General features: G+C 46.4%; 1 protein-coding gene across 1 annotated transcript in view; it reads right to left on the reverse strand.

Annotated features, from left to right (window-relative positions):
- LOC106611959 (AF4/FMR2 family member 2-like) overlaps positions 1–27,100 on the reverse strand; it is a 335,934-nt gene that overhangs the window by 242,073 nt on the left and 66,761 nt on the right. The window contains exons 3-4 of the mRNA XM_014212678.2: positions 14,165–14,215; positions 12,622–13,599 (exon numbers count right to left, since the gene is read on the reverse strand). Of these exons, the coding sequence (XP_014068153.1) occupies positions 12,622–13,599; positions 14,165–14,215 (1,029 nt within the window). The remainder of the gene's footprint in view (positions 1–12,621; positions 13,600–14,164; positions 14,216–27,100) is intronic.

Genomic DNA, 27,100 nt, shown 5'->3' on the forward strand with positions numbered 1-27,100 from the left:
GCTGACAGACCGGGGTCTGGAGTCTTATGGGTGGCTGGCTGACAGACAGGAGTCTGATGGGTGGGTGGCTGATAGACAGGAGTTTGGAGTCTGATGGGTGGCTGGCTGACAGACAGGAGTTTGGAGTCTGATGGGTGGCTGGCTGACAGACAGGAGTTTGGAGTCTGATGGGTGGCTGGCTGACAGACAGGAGTCTGGAGTCTGATGGGTGGCTGGCTGACAGACCGGAGTCTGGAGTCTTATGGGTGGGTGGCTGGCTGACAGACAGCAGTCTGATGGGTGGCTGGCTGACAGACAGGAGTTTGGAGTCTGATGGGTGGCTGGCTGACAGACAGGAGTCTGGAGTCTGATGGGTGGCTGGCTGACAGACCGGAGTCTGGAGTCTTATGGGTGGCTGGCTGACAGACAGGAGTCTGGTGGGTGGCTGGCTGACAGACAGGAGTTTGAAGTCTGATGGGTAGCTGGCTGACAGACAGGAGTTTGGAGTCTGATGGGTGGCTGGCTGACAGACAGGAGTCTGGAGTCTGATGGGTGGCTGGCTGACAGACAGGAATTGGGAGTCTGATTGGTAGCTGGCTGACAGACAGGAGTCTGGACTCTAATGGGTGGCTGGCTGACAGACAGAAGTCTGTAGTCTGATGGGAAGCTGGCTGACAGACAGGAGTCTGGAGTCTGATGGGTAGCTGGCTGACAGACAGGAGTCTGCAGTCTGATGGGTGGCTGGCTGACAGACACGTGTCTGGAGTCTGATGGGAAGCTGGAGTCTGATGGGTGGCTGGCTGACAGACAGGAGTCTGATGGGAAGCTGGCTGACAGACAGGATTCTGTAGTCTGATGGGTGGCAGGCTGACAGACAGCAATCTGGAGTCTGATGGGTGGCTGGCTGACAGACAGGAGTTTGAAGTCTGATGGGTGGCTGGCTGTCAGACAGGAGTTTGAAGTCTGATGGCTGGCTGGCTGACAGACAGGAGTTTGAAGTCTGATGGGTGGCTGGCTGACAGACAGGAGTCTGGAGTCTGATGGGTGGCTGGCTGACAGACCGGAGTCTGGAGTCTTATGGGTGGCTGGCTGACAGACAGGAGTCTGATGGGTGGCTGGCTGATAGACAGGAGTTTGAAGTCTGATGGGTGGCTGGCTGACAGACAGGAGTTTGAAGTCTGATGGGTGGCTGGCTGACAGACAGGAGTCTGGAGTCTGATGGGTGGCTGGCTGACAGACAGGAGTCTGGAGTCTGATGGGTGGCTGGCTGACAGACTGAAGTCTGGAGTCTTATGGGTGGCTGGCAGACAGGAGTTTGGAGTCTGATGGGTAGCTTGCAGACAGACAGAAGTTTGGAGTCTGATGGGTGGCTGGCTGACAGACAGGAGTCTGGAGTCTGATGGGTGGCTGACTGACAGACTGGAGTCTGGAGTCTTATGGGTGGCTGGCTGACAGACAGGAGTCTGATGGGTGGCTGGCTGACAGACAGGAGTTTGGAGTCTGATGGGTAGCTGGCTGACAGACAGGAGTTTGGAGTCTGATGGGTGGCTGGCTGACAGACAGGAGTCTGTAGTCTGATGGGAAGCTGTCTGACAGACAGGAGTCTGGAGTCTGATGGGTAGCTTGCTGACAGACAGGTGGCTGCAGTCTGATGGGTGGCTGGCTGACAGACAGATGTCTGGAGTCTGATGGGTGGCTGGCTGACAGACAGGAGTCTGCAGTTTTATGGGTGGCTGACTGACAGACAGGAGTCTGGAGTCTGATGGGTGGCTGGCTGGCAGACAGACAGGAGTCTGGAGTCTGATGGGTGGCTGGCTGACAGACAGGAGTCTGATGGGTAGCTGGCTGACAGACAGGAGTCTGTAGTCTGATGGGTGGCTGGCTGACAGACAGCAATCTGGAGTCTGATGGGTGGCTGGCTGACAGACAGGAGTCTGGAGTCTGATGGGTAGCTGGCTGACAGACTGGAGTCTGGAGTCTGATGGGTGGCAGGATGACAGACAGGAGTCTGATGGGTGGCTGGCTGACAGACAGGAGTCTGGAGGCTGATGGGTGGCTGGCTGACAGACAGGAGTCTGATGGGTAGCTTGCTGACATACAGGAGTCTGGAGTCTGATGGTTGGCTGGCTGACAGACAGGAGTCTGGAGTCTGATGGGTGGCTGGCTGACAGACAGGAGTCTGGAGTCTGATGGGTGGCTGGCTGACAGACAGGAGTTTGGAGTCTGATGGGTGGCTGGCTGACAGACAGGAGTCTGGAGTCTGATGGGTGGCTGGCTGACAGACAGGAGTTGGGAGTCTGATTGGTAGCTGGCTGACAGACAGGAGTCTGGACTCTAATGGGTGGCTGGCTGACAGACAGGAGTCTGTAGTCTGATGGGAAGCTGGCTGACAGACAGGAGTCTGGAGTCTGATGGGTGGCTGGCTGACAGACAGGAGTCTGGAGTCTGATGGGTGGCTGGCTGACAGACACGTGTCTGGAGTCTGATGGGAAGCTGGAGTCTGATGGGTGGCTGGCTGACAGACAGAAGTCTGATGGGAAGCTGGCTGACAGACAGGAGTCTGTAGTCTGATGGGTGGCAGGCTGACAGACAGGAATCTGGAGTCTGATGGGTGGCTGGCTGACAGACAGGAGTTTGAAGTCTGATGGGTGGCTGGCTGTCAGACAGGAGTTTGAAGTCTGATGGGTGGCTGGCTGACAGACAGGAGTTTGAAGTCTGATGGGTGGCTGGCTGACAGACAGGAGTCTGGAGTCTGATGGGTGGCTGGCTGACAGACCGGAGTCTGGAGTCTTATGGGTGGCTGGCTGACAGACAGGAGTCTGATGGGTGGCTGGCTGATAGACAGGAGTTTGAAGTCTGATGGGTGGCTGGCTGACAGACAGGAGTTTGAAGTCTGATGGGTGGCTGGCTGACAGACAGGAGTCTGGAGTCTGATGGGTGGCTGGCTGACAGACAGGAGTTTGGAGTCTGATGGGTGGCTGGCTGACAAACAGGAGTCTGGAGTCTGATGGGTGGCTGGCTGACAGACTGAAGTCTGGAGTCTTATGGGTGGCTGGCAGACAGGAGTTTGGAGTCTGATGGGTAGCTTGCTGACAGACAGAAGTTTGGAGTCTGATGGGTGGCTGGCTGACAGACAGGAGTCTGGAGTCTGATGGGTGGCTGACTGACAGACCGGAGTCTGGAGTCTTATGGGTGGCTGGCTGACAGACAGGAGTCTGATGGGTGGCTGGCTGACAGACAGGAGTTTGGAGTCTGATGGGTAGCTGGCTGACAGACAGGAGTTTGGAGTCTGATGGGTGGCTGGCTGACAGACAGGAGTCTGTAGTCTGATGGGAAGCTGGCTGACAGACAGGAGTCTGGAGTCTGATTGGTAGCTTGCTGACAGACAGGTGGCTGCAGTCTGATGGGTGGCTGGCTGACAGACAGATGTCTGGAGTCTGATGGGTGGCTGGCTGACAGACAGGAGTCTGCAGTTTTATGGGTGGCTGGCTGACAGACAGGAGTCTGGAGTCTGATGGGTGGCTGGCTGGCTGACAGACAGGAGTCTGGAGTCTGATGGGTGGCTGGCTGACAGACAGGAGTCTGATGGGTAGCTGGCTGACAGACAGGAGTCTGTAGTCTGATGGGTGGCTGGCTGACAGACAGCAATCTGGAGTCTGATGGGTAGCTGGCTGACAGACAGGAGTCTGGAGTCTGATGGGTAGCTGGCTGACAGACTGGAGTCTGGAGTCTGATGGGTGGCAGGATGACAGACAGGAGTCTGATGGGTGGCTGGCTGACAGACAGGAGTCTGGAGGCTGATGGGTGGCTGGCTGACAGACAGGAGTCTGATGGGTAGCTTGCTGACATACAGGATTCTGGAGTCTGATGGTTGGCTGGCTGACAGACAGGAGTCTGGAGTCTGATGGGTGGCTGGCTGACAGACAGGAGTCTGGAGTCTGATGGGTGGGTGGCTGACAGACAGGAGTTTGGAGTCTGATGGGTGGCTGGCTGACAGACAGGAGTCTGGAGTCTGATGGGTGGCTGGCTGACAGACCGGAGTCTGGAGTCTTATGGGTGGCTGGCTGACAGACAGGAGTCTGATGGGTGGCTGGCTGACAGACAGGAGTTTGAAGTCTGATGGGTGGCTGGCTGACAGACAGGAATTTGGAGTCTGATGGGTGGCTGGCTGACAGACAGGGGTTTGTAGTCTGATGGGTGGCTGGCTGACATACAGGAGTTTGGAGTCTGATGGGTGGCTGGGTGGCTGACAGACAGGAGTTTGGAGTCTGATGGGTGGCTGGCTGACAGACAGGAGTCTGGAGTCTGATGGGTGGCTGGCTGACAGACCGGAGTCTGGAGTCTTATGGGTGGCTGGCTGACAGACAGGAGTTTGAAGTCTGATGGGTGGCTGGCTGACAGACAGGAGTTTGTAGCCTGATGGGTAGCAGGCAGACAGACAGGAGTTTGGAGTCTGATGGGTGGCTGGCTGACAGACAGGAGTTTGAAGTCTGATGGGTGGCTGGCTGACAGACAGGAGTTTGAAGTCTGATGGGTGGCTGGCTGACAGACAGGAGTCTGGAGTCTGATGGGTGGCTGGCTGACATACCGGAGTCTGGAGTCTTATGGGTGGCTGGCTGACAGACAGGAGTCTGATGGGTGGCTGGCTGATAGACAGGAGTTTGGAGTCTGATGGGTGGCTGGCTGACAGACCGGAGTCTGGAGTCTTATGGGTGGCTGGCTGACAGACAGGAGTCTGATGGGTGGCTGGCTGATAGACAGGAGTTTGAAGTCTGATGGGTGGCTGGCTGACAGACAGGAGTTTGAAGTCTGATGGGTGGCTGGCTGACAGACAGGAGTCTGGAGTCTGATGGGTGGCTGGCTGACAGACAGGAGTTTGGAGTCTGATGGGTGGCTGGCTGACAAACAGGAGTCTGGAGTCTGATGGGTGGCTGGCTGACAGACTGAAGTCTGGAGTCTTATGGGTGGCTGGCAGACAGGAGTTTGGAGTCTGATGGGTAGCTTGCTGACAGACAGAAGTTTGGAGTCTGATGGGTGGCTGGCTGACAGACAGGAGTCTGGAGTCTGATGGGTGGCTGACTGACAGACCGGAGTCTGGAGTCTTATGGGTGGCTGGCTGACAGACAGGAGTCTGATGGGTGGCTGGCTGACAGACAGGAGTTTGGAGTCTGATGGGTAGCTGGCTGACAGACAGGAGTTTGGAGTCTGATGGGTGGCTGGCTGACAGACAGGAGTCTGTAGTCTGATGGGAAGCTGGCTGACAGACAGGAGTCTGGAGTCTGATTGGTAGCTTGCTGACAGACAGGTGGCTGCAGTCTGATGGGTGGCTGGCTGACAGACAGATGTCTGGAGTCTGATGGGTGGCTGGCTGACAGACAGGAGTCTGCAGTTTTATGGGTGGCTGGCTGACAGACAGGAGTCTGGAGTCTGATGGGTGGCTGGCTGGCTGACAGACAGGAGTCTGGAGTCTGATGGGTGGCTGGCTGACAGACAGGAGTCTGATGGGTAGCTGGCTGACAGACAGGAGTCTGTAGTCTGATGGGTGGCTGGCTGACAGACAGCAATCTGGAGTCTGATGGGTAGCTGGCTGACAGACAGGAGTCTGGAGTCTGATGGGTAGCTGGCTGACAGACTGGAGTCTGGAGTCTGATGGGTGGCAGGATGACAGACAGGAGTCTGATGGGTGGCTGGCTGACAGACAGGAGTCTGGAGGCTGATGGGTGGCTGGCTGACAGACAGGAGTCTGATGGGTAGCTTGCTGACATACAGGATTCTGGAGTCTGATGGTTGGCTGGCTGACAGACAGGAGTCTGGAGTCTGATGGGTGGCTGGCTGACAGACAGGAGTCTGGAGTCTGATGGGTGGGTGGCTGACAGACAGGAGTTTGGAGTCTGATGGGTGGCTGGCTGACAGACAGGAGTCTGGAGTCTGATGGGTGGCTGGCTGACAGACCGGAGTCTGGAGTCTTATGGGTGGCTGGCTGACAGACAGGAGTCTGATGGGTGGCTGGCTGACAGACAGGAGTTTGAAGTCTGATGGGTGGCTGGCTGACAGACAGGAATTTGGAGTCTGATGGGTGGCTGGCTGACAGACAGGGGTTTGTAGTCTGATGGGTGGCTGGCTGACATACAGGAGTTTGGAGTCTGATGGGTGGCTGGGTGGCTGACAGACAGGAGTTTGGAGTCTGATGGGTGGCTGGCTGACAGACAGGAGTCTGGAGTCTGATGGGTGGCTGGCTGACAGACCGGAGTCTGGAGTCTTATGGGTGGCTGGCTGACAGACAGGAGTTTGAAGTCTGATGGGTGGCTGGCTGACAGACAGGAGTTTGTAGCCTGATGGGTAGCAGGCAGACAGACAGGAGTTTGGAGTCTGATGGGTGGCTGGCTGACAGACAGGAGTTTGAAGTCTGATGGGTGGCTGGCTGACAGACAGGAGTTTGAAGTCTGATGGGTGGCTGGCTGACAGACAGGAGTCTGGAGTCTGATGGGTGGCTGGCTGACATACCGGAGTCTGGAGTCTTATGGGTGGCTGGCTGACAGACAGGAGTCTGATGGGTGGCTGGCTGATAGACAGGAGTTTGGAGTCTGATGGGTAGCTGGCTGACAGACAGGAATGTTTGGAGTCTGATGGGTGGCTGGCTGACAGACAGGAGTTTGAAGTCTGATGGGTGGCTGGCTGACAGACCGGAGTCTGGAGTCTTATGGGTGGCTGGCTGACAGACAGGAGTTTGGAGTCTGATGGGTGGCAGGCTGACAGACAGGAGTTTGGAGTCTGATGGGTGGCTGGCTGACAAACAGGAGTCTGATGGGTGGCTGGCTGACAGACAGGAGTTTGGAGTCTGATGGGTGGCTGGCTGACAGACATTAGAGAAACAGACTCCTCCTCTGATTCACAGCCCCTATAAACTCATAGTCATTACATCATGATGCTCTAACCTAGACCACCAGCAACTTGTTACACATTACAGGTCTATACAATATGCCTCTTCTTTTTCATGCCTCTTCTTTTTCACTATTATCAATGCACACAATTCAGACTTTTCAATGTGCTTAAGTCCACTCAGGTAAGCTGAATATTCAAGCCTCAAGGCTTATACCACTCCAGAAAAATGGAATGTCTCATGGGCTTTGAGAAAAAAAGAACAACAAATCCTCACTGCATAAAAAATGTTAATTAGTCTCTATCTCTTCCATAACCATCAAGAGGAGCACCTCCTTAACCTCTCATTGTCTCCTCAAATCTTCTGCTTAACGGGACTAGCAATAAGGTTATTCGATCTATAAAGCCTTTGTAATGCCTGGTGCAATAACTGTTTTTAGGAGGGATCAATGGGTGTTATCTGCTTGTCAATGTTTCATACTCCTCTATGACACAGAGGCTGGCAAGGCCCTTTCTGACTTTGCAGTGAATGCAGCTAATCCACTAATCAATAGCCTCAGTGATAACAGGATGCTTCCAAAGCCATTTAGCACACCCTTATCACTCTCGGAGTAGACACTCAACCTGTCAAAATAGTTTTTCCAGTAGCAGAGCTGAGGATGAGAGGAACATTTCATGCCCGTGAAGGGGAACAAGTATCCTCTTCCACACCCGTTTAATTTAAAAGGGGGATGAACAGTGATATCTCTCTTCTCTTTTCAGAGGGTTGGGCTTGTAAAGGGAGAAGAGGAGGTTGTTAGATGGAGGAGCTGGAAGATAAGATCATCTAATTAAGCTTTAAAACAACAACAACGGGTTGTGTAGTGTTAGGGATGGGCTCTAGCACACGGCCATGAGCGGGAGAGTAATTACCAAGAGTATGCATATTTCCACATACACTAAAACACAGGCTTTCCAGGTGGGACCTTGAAAACATCAGAAAGAACGCAGCCTGGGAGGATTTTACAGGCTTTAGTTATTCTACGCCTTGTTGAGAAAAATGGATAAATAAACCTCAGAATAATAAGTAGCCAAAACAACAGCCAAAAAGGAAGCTCAACAGAATCTACTCCTTTTAACAAACCAAAGCCAAGCAAAATCAAATCAATGTCCTTGAAGATGTTTTCTCTTCTCATGAGAGATGTGTTTAAAAGGAAGCTCCTCTTCTCTCTCTCTCTGTGTGTCTCTCTCTCTCTCTCTCTCTCTCTCTCTCTCTCTCTCTACCCCCTTCCCATGCTATTTCAGTCTGCCTGTCTCGCTCTGACTAACTCTGCGTGTCTCTCAATTTCAGTCACTCTCTCTCGCTCCCTTTTTATCTCCATCTTTCTCCTCCTCCCCGTCGCTTACCCAGTGACTCATCTGTCAGTGAGCGAGTGGAGATGGCGCTCATCTCTACCCCCTCCGCCCCCCATCTTCTCTCCCCAGCTGGGCCCCGCTCTGCTCTACAGGGGGTCTCTCTCATCCCCTCCCAACCCTGCTTCCCTTCCCGCTCCAATAACAACATCCATCTCCATTTTCCTCTGAGCTGGCTGCATCCAGGGCACGATGAGCAGCTCTACAAATCCCCCAGGTCTTCAGCCCGGCTATATGGTTAACTGTACGGTGTAACTGCGCCATATGCTTCCAAGATTCAAGATATCGCAGTTTGGAGCGGGGAATGGCCTTCGACTACACTATTAAAAGAAGGGAACATCTGGTTGGCTCACCACAGTTGGGTGCCGTGTGTCAACCTGTTAAATCATATGTCAGTCTTGTTTATTGTTGTTTATCTACTTATTTCCTGGTTAGCTATATTGAGATATGGTGCATAGATGAGTAAGTCTCACAGAAGACACTGTATTTCAAGCCCTCCCAGCATCCTCCTGTAACAGGAAGAGTACTACAAACACAGTTCTTTGTTGGAGTGTATTGCCTGGCCTTCCACATGTTATTTTCTTTATTTTTTACCTTTATTTAACTTGGCAAGTTAGTTAAGAACAAGTTCTTATTAACAATGACTGCCTACCAGGGAATAGATTTTGACCTTGTCTGCTCAGGGATTCGATCCAGCAACCTTTCGGTTAGTGGCCCAACACTCTAACCTCTATGCTACCTGCCGCCCCTTTATGGTGGCTCAATTAGTGAGGCTGGCCACAGACAGGATCTGGGGAAGGAGCGAGGCCAGAGGCTACAGGGGATTGATTGGTAAAGAGTAGGAACAGGAGAAATGAAGTCCAATTTCACAAAGAACAGCATGTGCAGATGCTTCACTGATCACTTGGTCACCAAACATCATTATTCAGATACTTTGAAAAACAGGAATTTGGTTGAAATGAATGACCTAATTGAATAATTGAGGTAAATTAATCCTCATTACTGGTGAGCAGAGTGGGTGAGGTCTGTCTTAGTTCTGAGGCTCCATGAATACCTTCATTCTTCCAGCCTTAGTCTTAGCCATGGCCTCCTCTGTCAACATCTTTGAGGATCTATAATATACCTCCAGGTGCCCCAATGTATACTAAATTAGCACCCACTCTCATTTTGGACTGTCTAGGCTTATAATGGTAAGGGACAAATTGTGTTTGAATATTTAACATTGGATCACTCCCACGTAGCTATTTTCTTCCCATGCGCTGTTCTAAATGGAGAGGGAGAGAGGGGAGAGAGTGTGCTTCTTGGCTAATTATGTTCAGGATTAAATGGAGTGGATTCCAATCAGGTGGAAAGAGTTTTCTAAAATAATGAGTGAGTGACCTCAGGTGAGAACACATTAGGATGGCTATCATGTTAACCTGCAAAGCTTCCATTTTGTCTGGTTCAAAAATATCCTCCAGCCCGCAACTGGCTGAGAGCGGATACAAATGCCAATGGCATTAAAATTAACATCTCTTACCTCCCAACATTAGTACAAGATAAACAGTTGAGGCTAAAGCCGTCACAACAATAGACTCTCAGCCCTGCTTCTGTTGCTAACAAATGGAGTGACATGACAAGCCATCAGATCACAACTGACTTCAGACTAAAATGGTCCAACTGTGTCAAGCTAGGAGGCTACAAGGAGGGATAAATGTATTGTTGATGCTAATCAAACAAGACTCTGCCTGAACCTCCAGCAATTACTGACAAGTGTTACTTTACAGTGTCCAGAACGGTTCCCGAAATAATAACCATTCATTATCTGTCCTGAACTGTTCCGAAATAATTACCATTCAATATCTGTCCTGAACTGTTCTGAAATAATAACCATTCATCATCTGTCCTGAACTGTTCTGAAATAATAACCATTCATCATCTGTCCTGAACTGTTCTGAAATAATAACCATTCATTATCTGTCCTGAACTGTTCTGAAATAATAACCATTCATCATCTGTCCTGAACTGTTCCGAAATAATAACCATTCATCATCTGTCCTGAACTGTTCTGAAATAATAACCATTCATTATCTGTCCTGAACTGTTCCGAAATAATAACCATTCATCATCTGTCCTGAACTGTTCCGAAATAATAACCATTCATCATCTGTCCTGAACTGTTCTGAAATAATAACCATTCATTATCTGTCCTGAACTGTTCTGAAATAATAACCATTCATCATCTGTCCTGAACTGTTCTGAAATAATAACCATTCATTATCTTTCCTGAACTGTTCCCGAAATAATTACCATTCATCATATGTCCTGAACTGTTCTGAAATAATAACCATTCATTATCTGTCCTGAACTGTTCTGAAATAATAACCATTCATTATCTGTCCTGAACTGTTCTGAAATAATAACCATTCAATATCTGTCCTGAACTGTTCTGAAATAATAACCATTCATTATCTTTCCTGAACTGTTCCCGAAATAATAACCATTCATCATCTGTCCTTAACTGTTCCGAAATAATAACCATTCCACATCTGTCCTTAACTGTTCCCGAAATAATAACCATTAATCATCTGTCCTGAACTGTTCCCGAAATAATAACCATTCATCATCTGTCCTGAACTGTTCCGAAATGATAACCATTCATCATCTGTCCTGAACTGTTCCCGAAATAATAACCATTCATCATCTGTCCTGAACTGTTCTGAAATAATAACCATTCATCATCTGTCCTGAACTGTTCCCGAAATAATAACCATTCATCATCTGTCCTGAACTGTTCTGAAATAATAACCATTCTCATCTGTCCTGAACTGTTCCCGAAATAATAACCATTCAACATCTGTCCTGAACTGTTCTGAAATAATAACCATTCAACATCTGTCCTGAACTGTTCCCGAAATAATAACCATTCATCATCTGTCCTGAACTGTTCCCGAAATAATAACCATTCATCATGTGTCCTTAACTGTTCCGAAATAATAACCATTCAACATCTGTCCTTAACTGTTCCCGAAATAATAACCATTCATCATCTGTCCTGAACTGTTCCCGAAATAATAATCATTCTTCATCTGTCCTGAACTGTTCCCGAAATAATAACCATTCATCATCTGTCCTGAACTGTTCTGAAATAATAACCATTCTCATCTGTCCTGAACTGTTCCCAAAATAATAACCATTCAACATCTTTCCTGAACTGTTCTGAAGTGATAACCATTCATCATATGTCCTGAACTGTTCCCGAAATAATAACCATTCATCATCTGTCCTGAACTGTTCCCGAAATAATAACCATTCATCATCTGTCCTGAACTGTTCTGAAATAATAACCATGCATTATCTGTCCTTAACTGTTCCGAAATAATAACCATTCAACATCTGTCCTTAACTGTTCCCAAAATATTAACCATTCATCATCTGTCCTTAACTGTTCCCGAAATAATAACCATTCATCATCTGTCCTGAACTGTTCTGAAATAATAACCATTCCGCATCTGTCCTGAACTGTTCCAAAATAATAACCCTTCACATCTGTCCTTAACTGTTCTGAAATAATAACCATTCATTATCTGTCCTGAACTGTTCCGAAATAATAACCATTCAACATCTGTCCTTAACTGTTCCCGAAATAATAACCATTCTCATCTGTCCTGAACTGTATTCATCATATGCTGCTTGTATACATGACAGGCCAAATAACTACAATATTGTGGGAGGAAACAAGCCAAATACCTACAATATTGTGGGAGGAAACAAGCCAAATACCTACAATACTGTGGGAGGAAACAAGCCAAATACCTACAATATTGTGGGAGGAAACAAGCCAAATACCTACAATATTGTGGGAGGGAACAAGCCAAAATCTGTAGGCTAAAACAAAAAAAACAATGACTTTAAGATGTCAGAACTGGTTACATGAATAAGTGAAACAAGCTCATGTGAATTAAAATGGCTATTAATCAGGAGTGATTTACCTTCGGAGATGAATATTTCATAGTGAGGGACTGTGTGTGCGTGGGTGGGTGGGTATGTGTGTGTATGTATGGTAAACTAGATAAAAGGAGGGAAGGCCCCTTAACCCTGTGGCCCCTCAGCTGGCTGGGATCAGGAGCAGGAGCCCTGCCCGCCAGAGGAGGAAAAATCAACGGCCGATTATTAATGAGGCCTCTCCACTATGTCAAGTTCAGTCTCTGCCAGGACTCAATGAAAAACAGAGGGAAAGTCACAGACCAATCTTATCTGGCTGAACCTGTTTCCCCTTCCTACTGCCAGCCGATCTAACACAGAACAAATGGCCTTTCCCCAGCACTTAATATTTATCTCCAAGCCAGTGTGTGTGTACTGTAGTGTTATGGGAATCATGCAGCTCCCTACCTCCCCAGTCTGTGTCAGGGTCAGCTTGGGCAGCTTGCTCTTGGAGCTGGTGATGGTGCTGCCAAAAGCTGGGTTGCTGTAGCCCACATCCACCACCTCCAGAGGAGGCTTGAGCTCCGGGGAGTCCAGGGGCATCTGGTCCTGGCCGTCCATGGGCCGCACGTAGGCTGTAGGCTTCTGCTGCTGCACGGCGCTGGGCTTGACGTGCAGACCCTGCGGGAAGGTGGGCGTGGAGAGGCCACTGGGCAGCAGGGAGGTAGAGGCCACTGGGGAACTGGCCCCGTGGGAGCCCGGCTCCTGCTCCAGGGGAGACTTAACATGAGTGTTGCTGTCCTTGTAGCTGCCATGCTCGGCCGCCGACGGGGCCTTAGCGGCCTGCTGCTGCCCGCCCCCGTGCCTCCTTGAGAGAGTGGAGGTGGAGGAGGAGGAGGGGCTGCTGCTAGAGTCTCCCCTGTGGTCCACTACCTCGCCCTGTGAGATGAGCAGCTCCTCGTGTCTTTGGGGCTGCTGCTGCTGCTCATGGGTGAAGGAGTGTTTCCCCCTGCTGCAGGATGGGCCCCCCACCCCCTGGACCCCCAGGCCTCCCACCCCGTGGACCCCCTGGCCCCCCACCCCCTGACCTCCCACCCCCTGGGTGCTGCAGTGGGCTCCCCGGGACCAGTCGGAGGACCAGGACTTCTTGGAGCTCTGATGGCCGTGCAGCAGGCTGGAGCTGGTCAGAGAGGAAGAGGAGGGAGGAGGGGGCATGGAGGTGGTATGGTTCCCTGTGCCCACCCTGTTGCTCCCTCTCTGGCCTCCCTTGGTTAAGAAGCTGGGCTGGTCTTGCTTCTCCATGGGGCCAGGGGTCTGGGGAACAAAGTTCTTGGGGATGCCCACCAGGTGGCTCTGGTTGGAGTGGCTGGTCAGGAGCTCCTTCATCTCATCGTAGTTCCCCAGAGTGTTCTGCACCCGGTTGGCCAGGGCGTCACCTTTGTTTGTCTACAGAGACAGAGACAGACAGAGTGATAGAGGAGAGACGGTGAGATGTATAGTTAGTTACAGCCTCTAGCCCTCTCCCCAAGGTTATCATTCCCCACTACTCTGACAACTGACAGAGAGCAGCAGGTCATCAGAGATACACCTAATTACAGACAGACAGGAACTCTGCAGGCAGTGTGTGTGACAGAGAGGTGTATGTGTGTGTGTGTGTGTGTGTGTGTGTGTGTGTGTGTGTGTGTGTGTGTGTGTGTGTGTGTGTGTGTGTGTGTGTGTGTGTGTGTGTGCGTGCGTGCGTGCGTGTGTGCGTGCGTACATAGAAAAGGGTGAAATCATGCCTTAGTGAGCAAGACGATTAGGCTGTACATTAAAAGCAACTCAGGAAAATGAAAAAGTAAGTAGCCCTTCTCTGAGTCTAATACAAACCTTACAAACTGTATTAAACTATAGTCCTGTACAAAGCACGCTCAGAAATCCATCTTTAAGAGGGCACAGTTGGTGTATTAACATGTATTAAACAAGTGATTAAAACAAGCATTCTTAGTGTGGATCTATAGATAATAGATACCTTGTTTAGGTTGTTGGTCCCCCCCAAAGTGGATAGACTGGGCGCTTCTGTCTGTCAGTATAAAAAGACAGTAGTTTATAATCTAGTCACACTGGGGGATATAGTAGACCAATGGGATGACCTCACTAAATGTATAATCTAGTCACACTGAGGGATATAGTAGACCAAAGGGATGATCTCACTAAATGTATAATCTGGTCACACTGGGGGATATAGTAGACCAATGGGATGACCTCACCAAATGTATAAGCTAGTCACACTGGGGGATATAGTAGACCAATGGGATGACCTCACTAAATGTATAATCTAGTCACACTGGGGGATATAGTAGACCAATGGAATGATCTTACTAAATGTATAATCTAGTCACACTGGGGGATAAAGTAGACCAATGGGATAATCTTTCTAAATGTATAATCTAGTCACGCTGGGGGATAAAGTAGACCAATGGGATAATCTTTCCAATGTATAATCTAGTCACACTGGGGGATATAGTAGAGCAATGGGATGACCTCACTAAATGTATAATCTGGTCACACTGGGGGATATAGTAGACCAATGGGATGACCTCACTAAATGTATAATCTAGTCACACTGGGGGATATAGTAGAGCAATGGGATAATCTCACTAAGTGTATAATCTGCTCAACTGTATTGTCAATCAATAGTGATATGTGACTGTTAACACACTACTCTCTTCTAGCTAGTATCTCTCAGTGGTAAACCTTCATTTTTTTGAAAACCTCCAATAAAAGCTAAAATCATGAGCCCTCTTAAAAAAGAAAAAACGTTATTGTAATAATTGTTTTATTTGTTTTATTATTGTTTTGTTTTATTTATTTTGGTAGTTCAGCATAGAATGCAGTCACACAGGGATTTTCAGACAAAAGGCAGAACCACCCCCAAACTCATTACTTGCCTAAAAGGCAACATTCTATTTAATGTGCAACACATTACTGTTATATCAGGCCAAGCCTTTTATGTGTAAGAGCCTAGTAAGAACGTACAAAAATTGCACTAAAACATGCATTACGCTAAGATGCACCCTATATAAACAGAAATTATAACAGAAACACATCACTATCTATTTCAAAACAACTGCAAATGAAGATTAATTTCAGTCATACAATAAAATTGCCAAGCCATGAAAAGCTGTTTTCTGTATAGGGATATAATTAGGCTATTGAAAGGCAACAAAGGGAAAAGATACATGCGTACAGTGTAGCAGCGTTTGGTATCACAGAGGACTGTGGTGATAGCAATAGTACAACGCTACGTCAGACTCAGGAAGCATAAGCCTGTGTATTTGCACAACTCAATGTTAACAACATAAAAGTAAATAAACAAAAAATGGTTGATGGTCCGGGGAAGGGATGGTGTGGAGCATGAAGAGACATGCTGCTGTGAGGGGGAATTATCTTCTAGGTGGTTAACCTTTGACCTGGCAACCGAAGAGGATGCCAGCTAGGGCTAAACTTCTCTCTGCATGCCAAGCATCACCCCTGACCACCCTTGTCTCCCATAAAACTCTAATGGCTGTGCGGTTGTTGTTCCAAGAATAATTGCATTTTAGCTCACCCAAATGGATAACTATCCCCAGTTACTGGCATTGGAGTGGTTGCTGAGCAGTGATGGCAGAGGTTGACATTAGGGCTGAAATGGGCCAGTTTATTAGGACACAGGGGCATAGGGAGAGAGGGAGGGAGTCGCCAAGCGTTTGGGATATCTAACCAGACAACTGGATGGATTTCAACGGGTCTTTCAAAGTCCTGGATGTGTCCAAATGTTTGTCTCAAACGAGGAGTGATACACACTAAGGATTGACCCCTGTATCAGGTCAGTCATCATTTCAGGAGCCAGAGATGGAAAAGCCTCAAACAGACCAGGCAGCATAGACCGAACCCTACTGCAACAGCAGTCTGTGTTTGACCAACCAGCAACCAGCCCAAAGCAGTAGTCTGTTTTCCACCGTCAGCATGTCCTCCAAAGGGAAGCCTAAGCACACACAGGTTATTTAAGCCATGCGGTGAGGGCTCAGTATTTTTAGAGAGTGTGATGTTGAAGGGGCACTTGTAGACCTCCCAGACGCTGTCGTTCTCAGTGAGTGCAAAGACAGGGCACAAAGGGCTCTTGTGTAGAGAAGGAATGAGCCCTGGGCTGCTGGGGTTGGAGCAGGGCTGTCCTTCAGTACACTGACTGCAGTCTGATTGCTCTGGTTAGAGACTAACTACAGCTGATGAAAGGAGTAACTTCACTAGTACGTAGAAGTATAACAATCTCACTTTATCTGGCTATCTACTATAGATTTTATTCACAGATAGGTTACACTGCTGTAAATTGATGTTTTTATACAGTACCAGTCAAAAGTTTGGACACACCCACTCATTCAAGGGTTTTTATTTATTTTGTACTATTTTCTACTTTGTAGAATAATAGAGAAGACATGAAAACAATGAAATAACACATATGGAATAATGTAGTAACCAAAAACGTGTTAAACAAATCTAAATACATTTTAGATTGATGACAGCTTTGCACACTCTTGGCATTCTCTCAACCAGCTTCATGAGGAATGCTTTTCCAACAGTCTTGAAGAAGTTCCCACATATGCTGAGCTGCTTTTCTTCCATTCTGCGGTCCAACTCATCCCAAACCCAAACCTCAATTGGGTTGAGGTCGGGTGATTGTGGAGGCCAGGTCTTCTGATGCTGCACTCAATCACTCTCATTCTTGGTCAAATAGCCCTTATACAGCCTGGAGGTGTGTTGGGTCGTTGTCCTGTTGAAAAACAATGATAGTCCCACTAAGCACAAACCAGACAGGATGGCGTATCGTTGCGGAATGCTGTGGTAGCCATGCTGGTTAACCTGTTAGGGCTAGGGGGCAGCATTTGCACGTCTGGATAAAAAAAATGTACCCGATTTAATCTGGTTACTAATCCTACCCCGTAACTAGAATATGCATATACTTATTATATATGGATAGAAAACACTCTAAAGTTTCTAAAACTGTTTGAATGGTGTCTGTGAGTATAACAGAACTCATTTGGCAGGCAAAACCCTGAGACATTTTCTGACAGGAAGTGGATACCTGATGTGTTGTATTACCTTTAAACCTATCCCATTGAAAAACACAGGGGCTGAGGAATATTTTGGCACTTCCTATTGCTTCCACTAGATGTCACCAGCCTTTACAAAGTGTTTTGAGTCTTCTGGAGGGAGATCTGACCGAACAAGAGCCATGGAACGATGATGTCCCATTAGACACCTGGCGCGCGAGTTCATGTTGGGTACCCTCGTTCCAATACGTTATAAAAGAGCATGCATTCGTCCACCTTGAATATTATTCATGTTCTGGTTAAAAAAGCCCCTAATGATTTATGCTATACAACGTTTGACATGTTTGAACGAACGTAAATATATTTTTTCCCCTCGTTCATGACGAGAAGTCCGGCTGGCTTAGATCATGTGCTAACAAGACGGAGATTTTTGGACATAAATGATGAGCTTTTTTGAACAAAACTACATTCGTTATGGACCTGTGATACCTGGAAGTGACATCTGATGAAGAGAATCAAAGGTAATGGATTATTTACATAGTATTTTCGATTTTAGATCTCCCCAACATGACGTCTAGTCTGTATCGCAACGCGTATTTTTCTGGGCGCAGTGCTCAGATTATTGCAAAGTGTGATTTCCCAGTAAGGTTATTTTTAAATCTGGCAAGTTGATTGCGTTCAAGAGATGTAAATCTATAATTCTTTAAATGACAATATAATATTTTACCAATGTTTTCTAATTTTAATTATTTAATTTGTGACGCTGACTTGACTGCCGGTTATTGGAGTGAAACGATTTCCTCAACATCAATGCCATAGTAAAACGCTGTTTTTGGATATAAATATGAACTTGATAGAACTAAAAATGCATGCATTGTCTAACATAATGTCCTAGGAGTGTCATCTGATGGAGATTGTAAAAGGTTAGTGCATCATTTTAGCTGGTTTTATGGTTTTGGTGACCCGGTCTTTGAATTGACAAAACATTACACACAACTCTTGTAAATGTACTGTCCTAACATAGTCTAAATTTATGCTTTCGCCGTAAAACCTTTTTGAAATCGTAAAACGTGGTTAGATTAAGGAGATGTTTATCTTTCAAAGGGTGTAAAATAGTTGTATGTTTGAAAAATTTGAATTTTGACATTTATTTGGATTCAAATTTGCCGCTCTTGAAATGCACCTGCTGTTGATGGAGTGCACCACGGGTGGCACGCTAGCGTCCCACCTAGCCCATAGAGGTTAAGAAGGAAAGAAATTCCACAAATGTACGTCTAAGTAGGCACACCTGTTAACCTATCTGGGATAGGGGGCAGTATTTTCACGGCCGGATAAAAAATGATTTAATCTGGTTATTACTCCTGCCCAGAAACTAGAATATGCATATAATTAGTAGATTTGGATAGAAAATACCCTGAAGTTTCTAAAACTGTTTGAATGGTGTCATTGAGTATAACAGAACTCATATGGCAGGCAAAAACCTGAGAAGATTCTATATGGGAAGTACCCTGTCTGACCATTTCTTGACCTTCTGTAGCCTCTTTATCGAAAATACAGGATCTCTGCTGTAACGTGACATTTTCTAAGGCTTTCATTGGCTCTCAGAAGGCGCCAGAATGTGGAATGATAACTCTGCAGTCTCTGGGCGAAAAACAGCAGGGGTTTTGGAGAGTGGTACTTCTGAGAACAATGGCACTGGCGCGGGCGTGCATGTGACGACTCCATTTTCTACTTTCAGTGTTTGAACGGATACAACGTCTCCCGGTTGGAATATTATCGCTATTTTACGAGAAAAATCGCATAAAAATTGATTTTAAACAGCGTTTGACATGCTTCGAAGTACGGTAATGGAATATTTTGACATTTTTTGTCACGAAATGCGCCGGCGCGTCACGCTTCGGATAGTGATTTGAACGCACAGAACGGAGCTATTTGGATATAACTATGGATTATTTGGAACCAAAACAACATTGGGTGTTGAAGTAGAAGTCCTGGGAGTGCATTCTGACGAAGAACAGCAAAGGTAATCCAATTTCTCTTATAGTAAATCTGAGTTTGGTGAGTGCCAAACTTGGTGGGTGTCAAAATAGCTAGCCATGATGGCCGGGCTATCTACTCAGAATATTGCAAAATGTGCTTTCACCGAAAAGCTATTTTAAAATCGGACACCGCGATTGCATAAAGGAGTTCTGTATCTATAATTCTTTAAATAATTGTTATTTTTTTTGTCAACGTTTATCGTGAGTAATTTAGTAAATTCACCGGAAGTTTTCGGTGGGTATGCTAGTTCTGAACAAAACATGCTAATGTAAAAAGCTGGTTTTTGATATAAATATGAACTTGATTGAACAAAACATGCATGTATTGTATAACATAATGTCCTAGGAGTGTCATCTGATGAAGATCATCAAAGGTTAGTGCTGCATTTAGCTGTGGTTTTGGTTTTTGTGACATATATGCTAGCTTGAAAAATGGGTGTGTGATTATTTCTGGCTGGGTACTCTCCTGACATAATCTAATGTTTTGCTTTCGTTGTAAAGCCTTTTTGAAATCGGACAATGTGGTTAGATAAAGGAGAGTCTTGTCTTTAAAATGGTGTAAAGTAGTCATATGTTTGAAAAATTTAAGTTTTTGCATTTTTTAGGTATTTGTCATTCGCGCCACTCTATACCATTGGATATTGGTGAGGCGTTCCGCTAGCGGAACGTCTGTCCCTAACAATGGAAATGCATTCCAGCTGACTACCTCATGAAGTTGGTTGAGAGAATGCCAAGAGTGTGAAAAGCTGTCATCAAGGCAAAGAGTTTTTTGAAGAATCTCAAATATAAAATATATTTAGAATTGTTTAACACTTTTTTGGTTATTACACGATTCCATATGTGTTATTTCATCGTTTTGATGTCTTCACCATTATTCTACAATGTAGAAAATAGTACAAATAAAGAAAAACCCTTGAATGAGTAGGTGTGTCCAATCTTTTGACTGGTACTGTATATATTTATATATTTTAATAATGAGGGGGCTGGGACATTCTGTCACTCAAGGCTTCTCTGTCAAATGGTACATCCTGCTCTCTCCTACTGCGGATATTTCAAGATCCATTGGATTTACTAATATTTTCGTCATGCAAAGTGTTGCCACAGATAAATGAATGAGACATATTTCACCGGGTGTATGAGAAGCATCCGCTTGGTGTTTCCACTCACAACCATATCCCCCCACTCCCAAATATGGTATTGAGAGGAAGCCCACTGACCGGCAGCGGGAGAAGACTGAACAAGTTGGATTTGGCCGAAATTCTGCAAATGTTCTCATATATTAAACATTTGATTTCAATACAGTTTTGTTCAAAAAAGAATCTTTTGAAAAGAGAAAATTTAAAAAAAAAAATTTTTGAAAGGAAAATTTTTTTTTGTTACACTTACCAGAGTAAGTGTTCCCTAACGGAAATATGCATTACCATTGTTGGGCGGAAGCAGGTTAAGTGTGTACAGGGCATTTTAGTACAGCTGTAGCAGTCAACAAGCAATAACAAGCTATCGGGAATTAATTAATTCAGGTTATAACCAATTTTTCGGGAATTTGTCTTTCAGCATAAACCTTTTCTCCTCCACCAGTATTTGTTTAATTTAACCCTTATTTTACCAGGTAAGTTGACTAAGAACACATTCTCATTTACAGCAATGACCTGGGGAATAGTTACAGGGGAGAAGAGGGAGGATGAATGAGCCAATTGTAAACTGGGGATGATTAGGTGACTGTGATGGTATGAGGGCCAGATTGGGATTTTAGCCAGGACACCAGGGTTAACCATGCTCTACACCTGCATTGCTTGCTGTTTGGGGTTTTAGGCTGGGTTTCTGTACAGCACTTTGTGATATCAGCTGATGTAAGAAGGGCTATATAAATGAATTTGATTTGATTTGATTTAACACCCCTACTCTTACAATAACTTCCATGGGATCTTTAGTGACCACAGAGAGTCAAGACACCTGTTTAACGTCCCATCCGAAAGACAGCACCCTACACAGGGCAATGTCCCCAAACACTGACCTGGGGCATTGGGATATTTATTTAGACATATAAAAAAATTGACCAGAGGAAAGGGTGCCTCCTACTGGCCTTCTAACACCACTTCCAGCAGCATCTGGTCTCCCATACAGGGACCAACCTTGCTTAGCTTCAGAAAAAAGCCAGCAGTGCGATGCAGAGTAGTATGCTGCTGGCAGGAGACGATTGAGGGTGAACAAGCAAAACTTCAGGTATGCTGTCTTTGTACTTTGAGAGGATTGCTTGGACTTGGGGGTCAATGAACGTTATCGCTGGTATGCAAGGGGGCGGGGTTTTAATGTCTTGTCTATTTTTCTCTGTTTTCCTCCTTTACAGCTTTAATTGTCTGGAGCCTAGTGTTGTTGTGGCCAATGAGCTTCCACAAAGATGGAACCAGGTTTCAGCTGCTGTACAATGTTGATGTCCTTCCTCCCAGAGATGAAAGCATCCCCCAGACTGGACACAACCCAGCACACATATATTTTTGAGAAAATCAGGACTTTTGCAATGAAAAGGCCATGGACATTACATGTCCTGCTCCAAAGGGCTCTCAGGCTAGATTCCTTTGTTCATATAATAACATGACCTGAAGCAAAGTTACTCAAAGGCCTAGGTCATTGGCGTTATAGGCCTAGGTCATTGGCGTTATAGGCCTAGGTCATTGGCGGCTCCTCAAAGGAAGGGGAGGACCATCCTTAGTGAATTTCATACAAATAAAAATAGTGAAACATCTAAAGATTTTAATTATTTAAAATTATCCTTTTTAGATATAACTATACTAAATATGTTAATGTCACCAAATAATTGATTAAAACACACTGTTTTGCATCAAAAGCACTCTGTAGGGTAGCACTCTACAGGGATAAACTACAGGTATACTCCACAGGGATAAACTACAGGGATACTCTACAGGGATAAACTACAGGTATACTCTACAGGGATAAACTACAGGTATACTCTACAAGGATAAACTACAGGTATACTCCACAGGGATAAACTACAGGTATACTCTACAGGGATAAACTACAGGTATACTCTACAGGGATAAACTACAGGGATACGCTACAGGGATACGCTACAGGGATACACTACAGATATAAACTACAGGGATACCCTACAGTGATATGCTACAGGGATGCATGACAGGGATACGCTACAGGGATACGCTACAGGGATACGCTACAGGGATACGCTACAGAGATAGCCTACAGGGATACACTACAGGGATACGCTACAGGGATACCCTACAGGGATACGCTACAGAGATAGCCTACAGGGATACACTACAGGGATACGCTACAGGGATATGCTACAGGGATATGCTTCAGGGATACAGGGAAATACTAGAGGGATATGCTACAGGGATATGCTACAGGGATACACTACAGGGATATGCTACAGGGATACGCTACAGGGATATGCTACAGGGATACAGGGATAAGCTACAGGGATATGCTACAGGGATATGCTACAGGGATACACTACAGGGATACGCTACAGGGATATGCTACAGGGATACAGGGTATATGCTACAGGGATATGCTACAGGGATATGCTACAGGGATACACTACAGGGATACGCTACAGGGATACAGGGATACACTACAGGGTTAAGCTACAGGGATATGCTACAGGGATACACTAAAGGGATGCACTACAGGGACACGCTAAAGGGACACGCTACAGGGTTACGCTAGAGGAATGCACTACAGGGACACGCTACAGGGACATGCTACAGGGTTATGCTAGAGGGATGCACTACAGGGACACGCTACAGGGTTACGCTAGAGGGATGCACTACAGGGACACGCTACAGGGGTATGCTAGAGGGATGCACTACAGGGACACGCTACAGGGTTATGCTAGAGGAATGCACTACAGGGACACGCTACAGGGACACGCTACAGGGTTATGCTAGAGGGATGCACTACAGGGACACGCTACAGGGTTACGCTAGAGGGATGCACTACAGGGACACGCTACAGGGTTATGCTAGAGGGATGCACTGAAGGGACACGCTATAGGGTTACGCAAGAGGAATGCACAACAGGGACATGCTACAGGGTTATGCTAGAGGGATGCACTACAGGGACACGCTACATTGACACGCTACAGGGTTATTCTAGAGGGATGCATTACAGGGACACGCTACAGGGTTATGCTAGAGGAATGCACTACAGGGACACGCTACAGGGACACGCTACAGGGATACGCTACAGGGATATGCTACAGGGATATGCTTCAGGGATACGCTACAGGGATATGCTACAGGGATACAGGGATACGCTACAGGGATATGCTACAGGGATATGCTACAGGGATACACTACAGGGATACGCTACAGGGATATGCTACAGGGATACAGGGATATGCTACAGGGATATGCTACAGGGATACACTACAGGGATACGCTACAGGGATACAGGGATACAGGGATACACTACAGGGTTAAGCTACAGGGATACACTAAAGGGATGCACTACAGGGACACGCTAAAGGGACACGCTACAGGGTTACGCTAGAGGAATGCACTACAGGGACACGCTACAGGGACATGCTAGAGGAATGCACTACAGGGACACGCTACAGGGACACGCTACAGGGTTATGCTAGAGGGATGCACTACAGGGACACGCTACAGGGTTACGCTAGAGGGATGCACTACAGGGACACGCTACAGGGACACGCTACAGGGTTATGCTAGAGGGATGCACTACAGGGACACGCTACAGGGTTACGCTAGAGGGATGCACTACAGGGACACGCTACAGGGTTACGCTAGAGGAATGCACTACAGGGACACGCTACAGGGTTATGCTAGAGGAATGCACTACAGGGACACGCTAAAGGGACACGCTACAGGGTTATGCTAGAGGGATGCACTACAGGGACACGCTACAGGGTTATGCTAGAGGAATGCACTACAGGGACACGCTACAGGGTTATGCTAGAGGAATGCACTACAGGGACACGCTACAGGGTTATGCTAGAGGAATGCACTACAGGGACACGCTACAGGGTTATGCTAGAGGAATGCACTACAGGGACACGCTACAGGGTTACGCTAGAGGAATGCACTACAGGGACACCCTACAGGGTTACGCTAAAGGGAAACGCTACAGGGACACGCAACAGGGACACGCTTCAGGGATACACTGAATGGATGCGATAATACATAACTACCCTGAACTGAGACTGTAACTACCCTGGACTGAGACTGATGATATGTACTGTAACTACCCTGGACTGAGACTGATGAAATTATGTGTATTCTTCTCCCTCACTGCTTGTCATGGGATTGGCGATGTTCACAATTGCGATTATCATTTTACAGTAGTGTAATTTGCCTTCAATATGGAAATTAACAAAAATATGAAAAATAACAAAAAAAGAATGAGTGAAAGATGCAGAGCAAAGGCTCATCCAGCAATTGTTATCTGTTAAATGGTCTCTCTCCTTTGTAAACCAATCTGGTTATCTTTGCCTGTAAAAGCCTTCCTTCCTCACTGGTGCAGGAGCAGAATGCCTCAGCAGTTTGCATAATATCCATTAGTGCTTCCCAATAAAGAGCATCAACATGGGTCCACATGAGTAAACACCTAGCACGAATCATCTTAAATCAATAGAGCACTAACAACAGCAGGGGATCCAGGAGCAAGCAGATGTAAGGTAGACTCAGCTACGAACCACAATACAATTCTGAAAGAAACTAGGAATGTAAATGACAAATAATGTGATATGTCGCAATCCTACTTTTAAAACCTATTGATAATATCTGACAGCGATGAAGATTAGGGGAAAATACAATTGCATTTAAAAAAAGAAAAGTATTTTATATTACATCTTTTACATTGCATACACCCCTGGAGAGCCAAAGTAGCATAGAATTAATTCATGTATCTCCTCTATCTCTAGGGGTCTGCTCCTCAATGGTGACACTGGTGCCCATGACTAAAACATCCAGTACCGGGGCTGGCCACTGGAGGACCAGGGAGAAGGGGGGACCGGGGGGGCTGGGGGACCACGGGGGGCAGAGGAACCAGGGAAACTAGGAGCCAGGAGGGGACCAGGGGGCTTCTGAAGGTACAGCCAGCTCTCCTCTGCTCTGGGGCGTCTCTCTAGGTGCCAGTGGAAAGCAGTAAATCAGTCCCAAATAGCTGCTAACAGCATAGTTCCATTAAACAGGATTAAAGTGGGATTAACTAATAGTGGCCTGAGATGAGGAGAGGAAAGAGGAGAGGAAAGTATTGCTATTACTCTCTGCTGAGCACTGGGCTGGGAGAGGGAGAGAGAGAGAAAGAAGTAGAGCGAGAGAGGTCTAAAGAGAAAGCATCGCTGAACCAGTCAAGCACTAACAGCACACATTGGTTTCTAAACACACATAATTTTACCGGCCCTTAAATCCCCCAGTTTACATGCCCGGACACTGAAGCCTGGAGTGGAGTGTCCATTCTCCTGCAGATGTGATGACATCAATGACAATTAAGTAGCTGAGTCAATGACACTGTAGGCGTCTGGAGCATAGATCTGTCTCAGGCTCTAAACCTCTAACTACAGTATAGCCTGATTAAAGCCATCTATCTATTTTTAGGACAATGCAGTTCCATTGCTGACACTACATCAAGTTCATATGTAACCTTACTGTACTACAACTGTTGTTTTGTGTTTATCTTTGTATTTATTTTATTATATATATATATATATATTGAATATCCTAAACATACAATACAGCAGCAGTGAAGCCCTCAACAACTACATCATACCAGTCATCCAACAGACTCCCATTCAGTGCAACACACAGAAGCATCCAGGGTCAATGCCCTGCTCAAGGGCACATTGACAGATCTCAGACCAGGCCAAAAAACGTGAACCCGAACCCTCCAAGATCCCCCCCCACAGTTCCCCAAAAGCTGTCCCTCAACCATCCGAGACTACTCCCACAGCCCCCCCAAGAAGAAAAAATTTAATAAAAATACAATGAATTCCATTCCTCACCCCCAAGAACCCCCCAATGCACCAACAACCAAGAAAATGAACTAAAGAGAAAAAAGAAAGACAGAAGACAAAAAGCAAACAACCATGCAAAAAATACAAAATATATATTTTTTAAACAAAGGACATCATGGACAACTAAAATCATTACAGCAATGCCAACTGTCCATGTTTGAGTGCATGTCTGGCACTACATGTGTGTGTGTCTGTGTGTATTTGAATGAGAGTGTGTGTAGATGCATGTGTACAAACACCTGCACGGCATCAGCCTCAGGCAAACCGGCATTAGCTGTAAAAACACTGCCCCTCAATGTCATTCAAACATACTTTTTACTGTGTTTAATTTTGACTTTATTTTTTACTTTTATCTTTGACCATTATTCTATCTCCTGCACAGCAACTCTACTCCCACTTGTCTCCAATTCCACATCCCAACCCTCAGCTTCCCTCAGCCCATCCCTCCTATCTCTGCTGGCCACCCTCTTCGGATTTCTACACACCATATATCTTTCAACTATGCTGTGATGTTTAACATACAATTTCAATCTATCTAATCGAATAGAATCCACAGATTGTGAGTTGAAGATAAATACTTTTACTAAGAGCATTAGTATATTAGTAATTGACTGACCCGGTCTCTCCAGATCTCCTAACAGTACTATTTCTAGGGTCAATTTTAGATCAATATTATGCATTTTCAGCCATTCCTGAACCTGAGACCAGAAACAGGCTACCTGAGGGCAATACCAGGAAAAATGGTCTATTGATTCTGCATCCTCACAACAAAATCTGCAGAGCTTCGATGATTTTATGCCACAAATATTCAACATTGTGTT

This window comes from Salmo salar, chromosome ssa09, assembly GCF_905237065.1.
Source record: "Salmo salar chromosome ssa09, Ssal_v3.1, whole genome shotgun sequence".
In the NCBI taxonomy this organism is placed as follows: domain Eukaryota; kingdom Metazoa; phylum Chordata; class Actinopteri; order Salmoniformes; family Salmonidae; genus Salmo; species Salmo salar.